A 14,844-nucleotide genomic window follows, 5' to 3' on the forward strand; every position below is an offset into this window, starting at 1 on the left:
ATTTAGTGTTGATAGAATTTAGATTTAATCCCTGTTAACCTAATTTCATAACAAAGCACACAAAACAGGATTAGTGATCAATACAACGATTATGATAATTCTCCGAGATCAATTGTGACAATGAATGTCCAAGTGCAATACTTCGGCTCATTTATCAAAATGACAAACGATAAAGTATAGTACTTCAACTCGTATATCGAATTATCGACAACGACAAAGTACAATGCTTCGGCTCATTATCGAATTATCGACAACGATAAAGCATAGCCCAATGTGGCGGCACTTAGATATTCTTTGGGTATATTGATCCCGGAAACTGAATCGTAATAGTGATCGACTAATTACCCTGTTTTGCGGCAGTACCTCGATAATAGTGTGTGTGTGTGTGGACTGTTTTGCTTATAACTCGGCCTATGTAACTCCGATTTTCGTCGTTCAAGTGCCAAAATTCAAGTCCCAACCCCTGCTATTTATACTGAATTTTTTGACACCGTCGCGTAGCGCGAGGGGTACCCCCTTAGCCGTCGCGCTACGCGAGTGACCACCCTATTTTCATAGGGTAGCCCTTCGTGCAGGTAGGCTTGCTGTGTCGATGGTTTTATAAATTTCGAATTTTATAATGAGTTATGAAGATAATCGTTATTAGGGTTTTGCCCCCCCCCCCTGAGTTTTAGGGCCCCTGATCCTGATTCTGATTGTTCTGGAAATTCTAGGGTTAGTGCAGAATTACTTGGGTGTCTCAATTAGGGTTTTCTTAATAGCTAATTATTATCCTAATTATTTAAAATTTAATGAGAGTTGTTACAATAACTAAAATAATTCTTGTATATAAATTAAAAAAGAATGTGGGTGACATTTGTTTTTTTGACCTCTTTTACCATGTGATATTTTCATTTTAGCCTCTTGTGTTTTGTTAAAATATGATAAACTAGACACGTCTTTCTCTTAAGTTTCTAACTTTTTACTTTTACGTGTCATTATAAATTCTAAGCCAGTGGTTGATTCATTACAACTTTATACATTTCGTTTAATAGTACATCTTTATACGTTTCTTTAGTGTGCTTAAACACGTTAATGTCACTATGCTAGCGCGCTTAATAAACACAGACGTGCCCTTAAACACGTAGTATAAAAGGTGTCCCGTCGCAACGCGCGAGCACCTTATTTTTATTCTCTAACTTAAAAAAATTATTTCCTTACGTGAATTTATGCCGTTTCGACGTAAACGGTATAAATTCACGTTTCGGCGTTCTTCGTAAGCGGTTTTCTGGAAATGAGTCAGATAAAAAAGCTGGTTCACATCTTGAAGTATATAAAAAACGTTATTTTCTAAGTGGTTACTTTTATGTATGTGTCTGTATAAATTCACGTTTCGACCTTTTTTTTCCGGAAACGAGTCGGTCGGGTCAAGTATAATACGTTTTCATGCTTATTTTATGTACGTTTTCAGTTGGTCTACGTTTTGACATACGTGTTACTATAAGTTTTGACGCCGCTAAGTCTTTTGCAAATGTAAGGTGGTGTAGTGGTTAGGTTTCGATTTCATTTTTTTATACCGTTTTTTTTTTTTTTTTTGTTTTTATACGGTATAAATTCGATTTTCTGTTCTTTTTGATCCAACCGCAATTCATATATAGGTCATATTGAGTTATATCAGATACGTCAAAACATGTGTTTTCATATTATTGACGCATTAAATAACGCTTGAACTAATCTATTTGATGTTTGCGATATACATGTGCCGCAAAGCGTGCGTGCCTTATTACTAGTTATAATCAATATGTACTTAAATAAAAGTAAATATTTTTAAGGTATCCAAAATTGGTATCTAGTTACAAAACTACAAAATTGAAAAGTTAAATCACATATAATTTGTTATCAGTACACAACTTCAATTGATATCTAAAAATATATAGTCCAAGACATCTTAAAGGGATAATTGCATATTTCCTCTTAAAAATTTCGATTGCATATTTCCACTTCTTTCGATAAAATGAATAATTTATCCCTTTCAAAACTAAAAGATCCATTTAGATGTTTACCAGTTATTACGTTCACATAGGGAGTTCGAGCTTCAAAGTACCCAAAAGACCGTCTCTCTCTCTCAGTCCAACGTCTCTCTTAGCCGGCGACATTTCAGTTGGCAGTCGGCGATTTCTTTAGTCGGGTGCGGTTCCTTCCAGTTGGCGGCTGGCGATACCTGTATCAATTCTTTTTTTTTTCAGAACTGTTTTAGGGTTTTCGATTAGGGTTTGATATTACTTGTTGATGAAGCGATCAGATGAGTTTTAAATACAGTTGAGTTAGTTGTTTGAGCTTGTATATTGTTAAACTCACCTGAATTTGATTTAATAATTGTTTTTGATTTGCCTGTTTAAGCAGATTTGATAGATATAAAGTTGATGTGTTCATATTCTTAATCTATTAATTGTTAATTCTAAATGATGATTTTGTGACTTAGTCTCTTTACTTGAAAAAGAGTGTATGCCGACTAAATAGTGTCATGCTTGTAGTATCGACAGATATATACTTAACACTTACCAGTTTCGACGAGTATATCTTTTACCAGTTGTGCTTAATTTTTTCCCTCAACGTTCTTCTGATTTAAGTTTTGTTACAAACGAAGTTTTATTTAAAATAGAGTATTAATTTGGTATCGTTTACGGTACGATGTTAAACTGAACTGATTCTGACGGTTTGCCTTTCTAAACAAAATGCTTCATTTTCAATAACTTTTTTACTACATTATCATTTGCTCTGTTTAGCCGCAACGCGCGACGTTAACGAACCTAGTTATAATTAGTTTGAGTAAACTGCCATTTTGGTCCCGGTGGTTTGGTCAATTTTACCATTTTAGTCCAAATCTCAAACTTTTTGCAATTGGGTCCCTGTGGTGTCAGTTTTGTTGCCATTTTGGTCCAAAAATTAAAACATACCAGATTCCCCTAATTAAACCCTCAACTTTTGTTCTTTTCCTCAGGGGTATTTTTGTCATTTACGTTTTATTATAACTGATTATCAAGTAAAATTAATAAAACTAAATTATAAAAACTGAAACTCAGTCTCCCCCCCCCCCCTAAACTCATCCCTCTCTCTAAACTCTTTCACCACACACACAGAGAACTTAATCAAACACCCACCACCAACCAGATAACATCCATCACCACCTCTAAATCTCTAATAGCCATCGCCCACCAGAAACACTCCACTACCTCTAACCGCCATCGCTTACCACCAGATCAGAACCCTAGAAAACTACCAGCCGCCATCCCTGGAATAAGAAGAGTTCAAACCACGAGGGTTAGGGTTTTGTTGTCGGCAGTACGTTAATCGTTGAGCCAGAGGCTTCTCCAGCGTACGACTGCGTAGTTCCAGATAACATGATTCCATATGTTGGTCCGTCACCGTCGCCGGAGACGGTGGCGTTGCAGCGGAAAAATTGAGAGCTTGAAGTTTCTCCAATGCTAGGGTTTTGGCTCTAGTTCGAACACCGAGAGAAACATCGAGTACAACTATTGTGTTGCCGGTGAATTTAGGTTTCCTCATGTATTTCCCCATTGATTGATGATAATGATGAAACTCTGTTTGAGAATATCATAGAACTATAAATTGTTTGAAGATGATAGTTGCAGAAATTTGGAGAAGAGATGATGATGATGATGATGATGATACTCTGTTTGATGATTATTTTGATGATTTGGATGCCGGAACAAACTTGTGGGTTAGGGGCGGGTGGCTGTGGGAGGTGGGTGGTGGTGGAGCATGGTGGGTGTGGCGGAGAATGGGGTGGAAAAGATGATGGTTGCTGAGAATTAGGGTTTGCTTGTGACTTATTTGGGGAAGATGAAGATTTTTTTATTTAGTTTTATTATTAATTAATAATCAGTTATAATAAAATGATAATGACCAGTTTACCCCTGAAGATAAGGACAAAAAACAAGGATTTAATTTGAGTAATATGAGCTGAATTCACTTTTGGACCAAAATGGCACAAAACTGAAACCACAGGGACCAAAATGAAAGTTTTGGACTATAGTGACAAAACTACCCAAATCTCAGGGACCAAAATGACAGTTTACTCAATTAGTTTTAAACTTATTTTGGTTTACCCTTATAACTTTAAAATATAATGTTAAACTTTCAGAAACATATTTATGACGTGTGTATTTTTATCTATGTCCTGATAAAAATTTCATTTAATACAAAGTCACATCAACACTCACCAATTTCGACAGATATATATTTAACACTTACCAGTTTCGACGCTTATATATCTTGCAGCAATTTCTATATCACCTCACGGCAAACTAATTACAAAAACTAACTTCAGCATTGAAATATAAAGATATACCGAAACCCTATAAACAAAACAAGTTATTTATGTTTGAATCAACGATAAGGCCCTAGAGAAATGCTTAGCTTTCAAGATTAAGTACTCTTTCACAAGCAAAGATTTAAAACAAGGCTTCTGAAACTTAGACGAAGGAGCCACCCTAGACTCAATCGGAGGTCCATGAAAGTATGCAATCGATATCCGATGATTTGATTGGTTCACCGAGGCTCGATGAGAAAGAAGAGGAAACTTTGCATTAGAGAACATATGCAAGAGATCACCTACATTCACCACAAATGCATCCTCAACAGGTTGCACCTGACTCCATCCTGACCCTTCAACAAAAATCTCCAATCCACTTATGCCACATTGGTTGAGAAGGGTTAGAAGTAGGGAGTCTGTGTGCGGTGCAAGACCCAAGGCCAGGCTAGGGTTAGGGCAACATGGGTATGAGTTAAGTTGAAGTGCCTGTTGAGAGTCTTGAGTTGATATAGCCCAATTAATTTCTTCTTGTGTGGCATCTAATTTTTCAAGGATTATAAGCAAGAGTCTGTGAGAAAGCAGTTTCATTTGTTGTTGGTAAGCATCCATTGTGTCACTACAATAATATGCATAAAGGGATTTAAAAACACATTAGTTATGTATATAACGTACAAACTACAAAATATACTTGTCATTATATGAAAATAGAGTTAAATGTTATTTTAGTCCATTTGTTTTGAATCATTTTGCCAGTTTAGTCCAAAGGTTTGAAACGTTGTCATTTTAGTCCAAATAGTTTCAAGCGTTGCCATTTTAGTCCACTGTGTTAACTCCGTCCATTTTTTATGTTAGCTAGTAGGGTAACTCGATCATTTTATATGGTCGAATTGCCCTTCTAGTTAACAGAATTACATTTAAAATGATCGAAATGCCCTTTTAGTTAACAAAATAAAGGGATAGAGTTAACCCATTGGATTAAAATGGCGACGTTTAAAACTATTTTGACTAAAATGACAATGTTTCAAACCTTTGGAGTAAATTGTCAAAATGACCCAAACCACAAGAACTAAAATGACATTTAAAAAATAACATAATTGTTTTGATACCGAATATGACCGATTTAAATTACTTGTCATTATATGAAAAAAATAATAATAAATGAGTCAAAGTTTGAATTAAATGACCACATACGGCTATTTTAACCGATTTGATTAACTTCTTGTGACATGATTAAATGACCATATACGGCTATTTTAACATTGATTAACTTCTTGTGACATTGTGACATGATTATAAGTATATACTATATGTGTCAATATTCACTTTATGGAAAATAAAACTTTATATATATTCACTTCATATGTTAAAAGAATTTGATTATATGTAATCGATTCTGTTGCATCAAAACTCTAAAATAACATTAAATTTATTCACAGAAATTAGCGAATTAAGTACCTATAGTTATAATTGTTAATGAACATTAAAACTCGAAAATAACATTAAATTTATTCACAGAAATGAACAAATTAAGTACCTATAATTATAATTTTTATGAATTTACAAAATAATTCAAATCGTTTTAAGTTTTAGTTATTTTCTTCACATGAAAAAAGCAACCTGTTTAATTCAGATGTTTAATTATTATTTTTACTAGCTTACAACCCCGTGTATTACACGGGTTAAATGACATGTAAATTATAAAGTTGTATATAATCCTTATTAATGAAATGACTTATTTATATAAAATAGTAAAACAAAAGAACATCCGATTTTAAATTGGTCACAAAATAGGCGATTTTTTTATAAAAGTGATAATACAGTTTGAATTTTTTTTCATTCATAAAAAAATATTTGCATTTTGCATATTACAAGAGAGTTTTAAACCATCAAAAAGTATGATAATTAACAAATGTAATTTTAAAAGTTTGAATATATCATATGTTAAGTATAACTAATAATGTACTTCTAAAAGATTGGCTATATGGTAAGTATTATGATCCATGCGTTTCGTGCATGTACTTGCATGTAAAACTCAAATATATTAATTATCAGAATGTAATTATGATTTAGAAGTGATTGACTAAATCTATGAGATCTGAAACTTACCAAAATCTTTGGTAATCATGTGGCCAAAGAACCTTAGCATCATCAGCACAAGAACCCATGATGGTGAACCCTTCATGCCACATGCGCTTATCAAAGAACGGTGATATCCGAGCCACACCATACCCAGTGGCTCCATCTGCTGATCTCAAAACCCTACGCTTTTCATGAGTCTGTAGAGCAAAAAGCCTTCGTGACTCGTACTCAACATTTTTGACCAGCTCAGAGGGTACCCCATGGTTAATAACTTGAAACATGCCCCATGTTTCGCACGCCTGGCCTATAAGATTCCTTGCGTTGGGACTAGCGAGATCAATTACCGGAATCAGTGGATCTTTAATATTATTGGTTTGAATCTTGTTAATGGGTTCGTCAAACCGAGGCCACGTATGGGATTCTGGGACCTCGTCTATTGAGTCAAAGTCGAGAGGGATGATATGGTGATCGGTTATAGGGTCATTTCTATAAACTTCGGAGAGAGTGGTCATGATAACAAGATCTTGGAAATCACTTTTGTGATTGGGGATTTACAGAAATTCAAAGTAACCTTTCAACAAGTTGTATTGGAATTGATCATGTTAATTATGTCTTTATATATACACCTATGCACATTAAACAATTTTCTTGTTCTAATCAATGTAGTTTTTATATACATTAAAAATATCAACAAACCCATTTTGACGGTGATGTATATGTTTTTTTTCCTGTCACCAAGATTTTTTTATGCTATGACATATTAGAAACAAAACATATAACATAAATTATGTTTAATAATTCATGTGGGTATAGTTGGCAAACTTTGGATTAAGTGATGTCTTAAGGCGTATTTGGATTATATATATTGAATCCACTTGTAAACTATAGAAGAAGACAAATACACTAACATAAAATTTTATTGGGAACTGTATATTATGCTTAACTATTGGCTTTTTTATGTTATTTTTGGACTTTAATAAACCAAGATTCCTAAACACATGAATATATAACCGGTTAATTGTATAAAAGTGTAAAGAATGTGTAGTGAAACTTTATGCCGTTAACCTTAAAACTTGTATATTAAGGCTTTGGTTATCCACACATCTATTATTTCATTTGTACATCTCTCAAACATTATAGGAAGCGTATAGCTCAATACATGGAAACGTATTGAGCTATTCGATTCCTATAAGTGTACTTGAAGTACAAACTTTTAAGATGGTGGTCAGCCAATGATTAGAGGATCAGGGGAATTATATAGGGTTATACGTTCTCTAGAGGTTTTTTTTTCTCTCAAGAGCAGCGTATAGTTCTAAGTAACTTTACGGACTTTTTTTTTAAATTAATTAAGTTGGCTTTTTTGTTATAATTTTTATAAAAGACGTAGTGAAATTAAGCAATCCAAACAAACTAAACATATCCATACATTATAACTTATCAAAACAAAGATATCCAAATTAAACAAATATTACAAATACTAAAATTAAATTGTTCATACATCAAAACATAAAAATGAAATTGTTCGTACAATACTGCTTCATATGAGAATAACATAAACCACTATCGTCATCAATCCTCGTTAGACTCCGCGAGCTACTCCTCCGTAAAGTTCGGGCCACGCCTAGTAAAGGGCGACGGGCTGTGCCGCGTATAGGACGTATACTTTGGGTCTAGGGAACCATATTACCCTATACACTTCTTATACTTTACTGACAAAAATAACTGCTATGGGAACCGTATTGCCCTATACGATTCCTATACTTTGGGTCTAGGGGAACCATATCGCCCTATATGCTTCCTATACTTTGGGTCTAGGGTAACCATATTGCCCTATATGTTTTCCATATATATATGTGTGTGTTGTTTAATAAGTGTTTTTTTTTTATAAAAACATTATAGTATAACAATAATAAGTTAAAAATTTGATGCAAATTATATATTTTTTTTAAGTAAAAGTAATATGAACAACCATTTTTTAACACCAAATAATACTATGATTAAATAATTTTAACAGGTGTAACACCACGAAAACGGGTTTGTTAATCAAACCATGTTGATACTAAAAAGACGGGTAAAGTACCGTTAGTGGTAAAATTAACCCGGTGAATATTAGAATTTAAATAAATAAACCTAATATTAAATAAAAGGTGAACGAATGCTTTTGAGAAAATAAAGTTTACAAGAGGCCCGAGTTAACGGGACTTAAAATAAAACGGGTTATAACCTCCCCGAACCCACTAAGTTAACTAGGAATGTTTAACCTAGTTAATAAAAGAAATATTATTGGATGAGTGGGTTGTGGCCTACTTAATAACTAACCAAACATGAGGGACCAAAGTGGGATAACTTGAAAGTTAAATAAATAAAATGTAAATAAAACAAAACACACATCAAGTGTGTGTTATGTGCCTCTGTGGAACGATCAGGAAGAGCTCCAAGGAGCCACAACCCTAATTCAACCAAAATCATTAAATTGAAGGGCTAATTGAAGCTCAAATTCATGATTGAACATGAATTAACGATCACCCAAGCTAGAGGATCATAAGGTATGTAGAATTTTGATGATTTTTGAAGTTTTGAAATTTGATCAACATCATAATTTGAGAATTATGTATGAATCATAGAAGTTATGGTTGAATTGTGATGTATACTTGCTTAGGAACAAAACCCTAAGTGAAAATTATACATATATTGCCATGATTTGAATGTTTAGATGAATTACCACACAAGGATAAGTGGGTTTTAATAATATGATGAAGTTAATGATATATATGTGTTTAGAATCATCATACATGATAGTAATAAAAAGATACTTGAACAATTTATGTGTTTGAGTACATGATCATACTTGCCATGAAATGGGTTTTTGTGTGATATGATGAAAGTGATGATATATTCATGTTAAATGATGTTTGAAATCATCATATGTTTATGTTTATGAGTGTTTAAAGTATTAGGCTAAGTTTGATGATCGGATAAATTCCACAATTATAATACAATGGATTGTTTAATAGTGATGAAACAATCCCAAATCCTTGTATGATACTAATAGTTTAACATACAATGATTGATGTTGTGTTAATTCAATGATTTAAGGTTACGTGAACTTGATTGAATAAGTAGTTAAAACGGTAGCATAAGAATAATGCCTACCGGATATTTGACAAAGTGCTCAAATGAGTTTTTGAGCTTTATAGTGTAATTACTTATGCTAATAGGGAGTTTGACTTTTAAAAAGTCAAACTGACCAACATGAGATCAAATGGTAATTTTGATATAAAGTCCGTAAGATGAGATAGGCATAATAATGGTGACTAATCTAACCATCTTACGAATGATAAAAATGTAGTTTGACGCTTGACAAGCTAGGTGGAAGCTTGGGAAGGAAGCGGGTCAAACGAATCAAGTATTAAGGAAATGCATAATTTGGATGCAAGGTAAGTAAAGCTTACACTCTTTTTATTTGTAGAATATTCCCTTATCGTATTGATTACGAATAAGATAAATAAGTAATTGAAATATAATGTTCCGGCGTGTAGTCGTATGGAACGAGATAAGTGAAAACGATAAGAAACCATGTTGATGGTTAAAAAGGATTAAATCGATAATTCGGTCATACAATGACGAATAAATAACGAGTTTGATTTAAGTTACTTTATGGTGTAATCCATAGCGAGTAACAAGAATTAAGAGATAAATTTTAAGTAATATGATCGTACGGTTTAAACCGGAACGAGTTATATGGATGAGATGGTAAATAAATATCATCTCGCAAAGAGAAAAGGTCATTTAGACCAAACGGGTCAAAAGGTGAAAATATCACCATTTGACAATATCGACTAATGATTATTTGTCGAGTCATATACTCACCTGAGTGAATAGCGAATGGATATTTGCGTTGTTATTAATTAGTTGTTATTAAAGCAAGGTATTGAAACGGGTCTATGCTTTGACCCGAGCCAGGTATGTGCAAATAGGATTATAGCTATTATGTGCAATTTTGGTCAAACATGTTATTGAAAGTCCTTCGTCGTTAAGGAAGGGCTAAAGTTGACCAAAACGCCCTTGTATGATAAACTGGGCAAACGACCCCTAAAAGTAGTTTGATAATAAGTTTATCGATCAAGTAAATCTGTAGGATAAGTATAAAAGTGAAAGGTATGAACCTTTTGGGTCAAATGCCTCGAAATGAGTCTTTTCCGTAAAATGACAAACTGAGAGGTAGAACTCAGAATAAATAATTTACCACATTAAATCCACCACAAATATAGTTGTGGTGGAAGACAAGCTGATATGTAAATGTGGAAATATGATGCAAGCAAAGAATGAGCGAGATGTAAGTTAAAAATGCTTAAATCCCTTAACGGGTCAAAATAAGTATACACGCATAAACGGGTTAATGATGCATAAAAACCCGTGATTAGAACCTTGTATAATAGGAAACAGTTATAACATGATGTTCATGAGAATTTGAATGCAACAAACAAGTTTGTTTGATAAAATCATGAACGGATCAAAAGTTTGTAAAAAGATATAAAGCCGAGGGCTTAGAAACCTAGAAAGTTGTTAATCCGGATGTCGGATTTTGACTCCATATGATGGAGAATCAAATTACGATCACGTAGGAAGAAACGGGTCGTAAAACGGACAAAATGTGAGAGAGTTATGACCGTTTAAGTCGAAATTGGGTTTGCTGAAAGTATGCGGCACCAGGATCAAAACCTTCTGTGGAAAACAAGGCTTCGGCCCCCGCGACGGTGAAAGAGTTGTGGCGTCGCTACGCGACGGCCCTCGTGCTCCGCGAAGGACGAGAGCAATACTTGTCGCGGCCCGCGACAGGCTTAAAGCTGGCAAAAAAAAATTGTAGTTGCTTGTTTTGTTTTGCGGTCTTATTTGGACATGTTATAAACAACATTTAACTAAAGCATTTCATGTTTATGGAATGTAGGTATACCGTGATGTGCCAGATGACAATCAAGTTCAATGAAGAAACGAACACGATCAAGATTCAAGCTTCCGCATTACGTTTCGTCGTCACATTTTAATCGACGAATATATAAATATGATGTTGAAACGTTTTAAATCTTAAAATGTTTTAAGAAACCTGTATTTTCAAATGTAAATGTATTTGTATAAACACATTTATACGCGAAACTTATACGGAATATCGTTAATAAAGAGTCTTACAACAGGGACAACACTAAATAATACAACAACTAGTGCTACAACTAATCAAACACGTTTCACATGGACACCACTAAATTACGCACAAGTGCCCTTTGGTAAACGCAAGTCTTCAACTCTTCAACAGATCCAAATTCCAAAAACAAAATCAACTTTCTCTCTTTAAAATGTATCAAATATATTTATAAACCCTAAAACAATATAAACACACTATAGATCGAAGAAAATGTAACAAAACACAGAGTGTAATAAACATTATACATCGAACAACACGTATATTTCCCAATGTAAAGTGTGATAGTGAAACCTTAATGGTAAAAAAATCCCTAAAAGGATATAAACATAAAATATATTAAATAACACATAAGTAACGGGAATGTCAAACCTGATCCGTTTCAAAAGAAACATCCATGTTATGTTCTTCGTGGTCGTTACCAACCCCTCGTCGTCATCAGCTTCCTCGAAATCGTTATCATCTTCCTTTAAATCGTTATCATCTATCTCAATATGTTTAACACCTTCCTCATACTCGTTCTTGCGTTTTACTTCCGCATGCGAATGGTAAGACGGGTATTGGTAACGCGGATAGTATTGCGGATAACTTTTAGGTTCATATCTACGTACTCGTGGTTCAAATCGGGCAGCTGAAGCCCGTTATTACAACGAACCACGGATGCAACCTCTTCCTCTCCTCATTCAACAACAGGTTTGATTTTACTTTCGGAGACGTATGATTCATTCGTATTTGAGTGGTTTGAATAATCGCCAAAAACATAATTGAGGTCCCAAGACGACATTGTGATACGAGTGGTTTGATCGGATTGTTTAGTTTGTGAATTTTTGTCTGGATAAACTCGTCCCCGAAAGCTAAGATATATAACAGATTTCTGGTCCGATTGGAATCATATTGCATAATACGCTTCGTATTGAATTAATTCGTTCACCTGCCAAAACCCTATAGGAATCGTATTGCCCTATATGCTTCCTATTGGGGTCACTTTTCAGACCTTCTGAGTTCTGAACTGCCTGCATGTCAGTGCATATCGGGTTTCATCGTAACAATAGGAATCGTATTGCGCAATACGCTTCCTATTGATTTAATTCGTTCACTAACTGAAGCTCTATGGGAATCGTATTGCCCTATACGCTTCCTGTTAACCCTATGGAGTCGTATTGCCCTATATGCTTCCTATTGAGGTTACTTTTCAGACCTTTTCAGTTCTGAACTGCATGCATGTCAGAGCATATCGTACCAATAAGAATCATATTGCCCTATACGATTCATATTGGTGTCGCATTTAATTTAATGGTCTAAACCTTATGGGAAGCGTATTGGGCTATACGTTTCCTATTGAGTGATGTACAAAAATTTTGGGGAATGTATAGATATCATCACCGTATGTTAATCAATGTTTTGAAAACCCTTCAATGAGGCGGACACACTATTGGTTTAGCGGTCAGGCCGGTTGTACCCAACTTAAAAATATAATAAATTTATAGTTATGTCAATGGCATTATAGCCTAGTGGCATCTTGGGGGTGAGATAAGGCTTTGGGACCATTAGGTCCTGGGTTCGATTCTCACAAATGGGGGTTTTTCTCAGATTTATTGGGTTTCCTCCTGAATTGGTGTATAGGTATTATAGCCTAGTGGAGATGGATATGATCGGGTGGTTCTACTGGTGGCACGATAATACTCCAGTGGTTCGTCAGTGATCCTAATTTGCCGTTCAAAAAGTAAAATAAAATAAATTTATAGTTATTTTGTAAATATTTATATATTACATATAATCTAGATAGGATATTGTTGTTTGTATTTAAAGGAATATAAGAGCTATATCATATTGCCCTATAATATTGCCCTATACGATTCATATTGGTGTCGCATTTAATTTAATGGTTTAAACCTTATAGGAAGCGTATTGGGCTATACGTTTCCTATTGAGTGATGTACAAAAATTTTGAGGAATGTATAGATATCATCACCATATATTAATCAATGTTTTGAAAACCCTTCAATGAGGCGAACACACTATTGGTTTAGCGGTCAGGCCGGTTGTACCCGACTTAAAAATCTAATAAATTTATAGTTATTTTGTAAATATTAGTATGCTACTTATAATCAAGATAGGATATTGTTGTGTGTATTTAAAGGAATATAAGAGCTATTTTTAAGGGAAAAAACCAAAATAATGAATCTCTTTTGAAAGGTACAGTGTTTAGTTTAGATACGGAGAAATATGACACCACCCATCTATACTTTGAAAATAATTTCGTATGTATAGAATGCTTCCACTAATCTCACACCCGTATACAAGAATGTTGCACAAAATTTAATGAATGGATTGTTTTTTTCATTATATACGGTCCGTATAACATTATATTATGGCCCGTATGATGTTATACGACCAAAGTTGAATTATACGACTATTATACATGTAACTTTTTTTAACGGCCAACATTATCAATCCCAAGCACTTTCGAGGCACCCACTGGACCAAACGGAGTACTCCGATAGTAACCCGAGTCCACCATCAATTTCGGGGAAAACTTGGTAACCCACCCGCTCGTAGGCATGACGATGAAATTACCGGTAAAACCCGTTTGGCTCAAGGATTGAACCCAAGTTTCCCTAGGTCTCATATCATTGTCCACCAATGCCTCACTCTGCATCAAGTGAAAATCGCAAGCCTTCCACCACTTGATTTAGACATTGGCACTGTACAAGTATTATACGGCTCGTATACGATATGTACAAGTATTATATATGTCTCGTACATGGTCCGTACAAGTATTAGGGGAGTGGGAGTGGTCCGTTATGGACTGCCCATCACTCGTGAAAGTATCATGAACACCGCCGCCACCACCTTGTTCACGCGTGATAGGATTAACGCGTTGAACATTGATGATTTCGACCGTTTTTTGATTCCTTTTTGACCCTTTTTTTATTTCTTTTTGACCGTTTTGTAACGGTAAACTTATTAAAAAAAACCCTTAAACCTTTTATCTATATATCCCCATTTTTAACCATTTCACACACACCAAAACATAAACACATTTCACACAATCTACATCTTTCTCAAATGAAGTTCCCTACGGATTCGACGTTTCCGATGTCTAGCGATAGCGATACCGAGTCGTCTTCCGACAATGAGACGCTAAAATATTTTGTGTCGGTGTATAACGAACTTGATACTAGTTCGTCCCGCCCAAAGAAGAAGATGGTAGACCGTGATCGTATACGTGCCAACGAAGTGTTAATGAACG

General features: G+C 34.5%; 1 protein-coding gene across 1 annotated transcript; it reads right to left on the reverse strand.

Moving 5' to 3' along the window:
• Nucleotides 1-4,240: 4,240 nt before the first annotated feature.
• On the reverse strand, nucleotides 4,241-6,951 carry LOC110891431 (gibberellin 3-beta-dioxygenase 1). Its single transcript, XM_022139122.2, has 2 exons — nucleotides 6,422-6,951; nucleotides 4,241-4,931 (listed from the first exon to the last, which is right to left on the reverse strand). Exons 1-2 carry the CDS (start codon nucleotides 6,904-6,906, stop codon nucleotides 4,379-4,381), a joined length of 1,038 nt encoding a protein of 345 aa, XP_021994814.1. The 5' UTR covers nucleotides 6,907-6,951; the 3' UTR covers nucleotides 4,241-4,378.
• Between the last annotated feature and the right edge of the window lie 7,893 nt (nucleotides 6,952-14,844).

The sequence above is a fragment of the Helianthus annuus genome, chromosome 11 (genome assembly GCF_002127325.2).
Source record: "Helianthus annuus cultivar XRQ/B chromosome 11, HanXRQr2.0-SUNRISE, whole genome shotgun sequence".
Classification (NCBI taxonomy): domain Eukaryota; kingdom Viridiplantae; phylum Streptophyta; class Magnoliopsida; order Asterales; family Asteraceae; genus Helianthus; species Helianthus annuus.

Bases quoted from the DNA above. Each gene is read 5' to 3' on its own strand.
- LOC110891431 (XM_022139122.2), bottom strand. From the start codon at position 6,906: ATGACCACTCTCTCCGAAGTTTATAGAAATGACCCTATAACCGATCAC. The intron at 4,932-6,421 runs GTAAGTTTCAGA...ATATTATTGTAG, and splicing joins CATGATTACCAAAGATTTTG to TGACACAATGGATGCTTACC.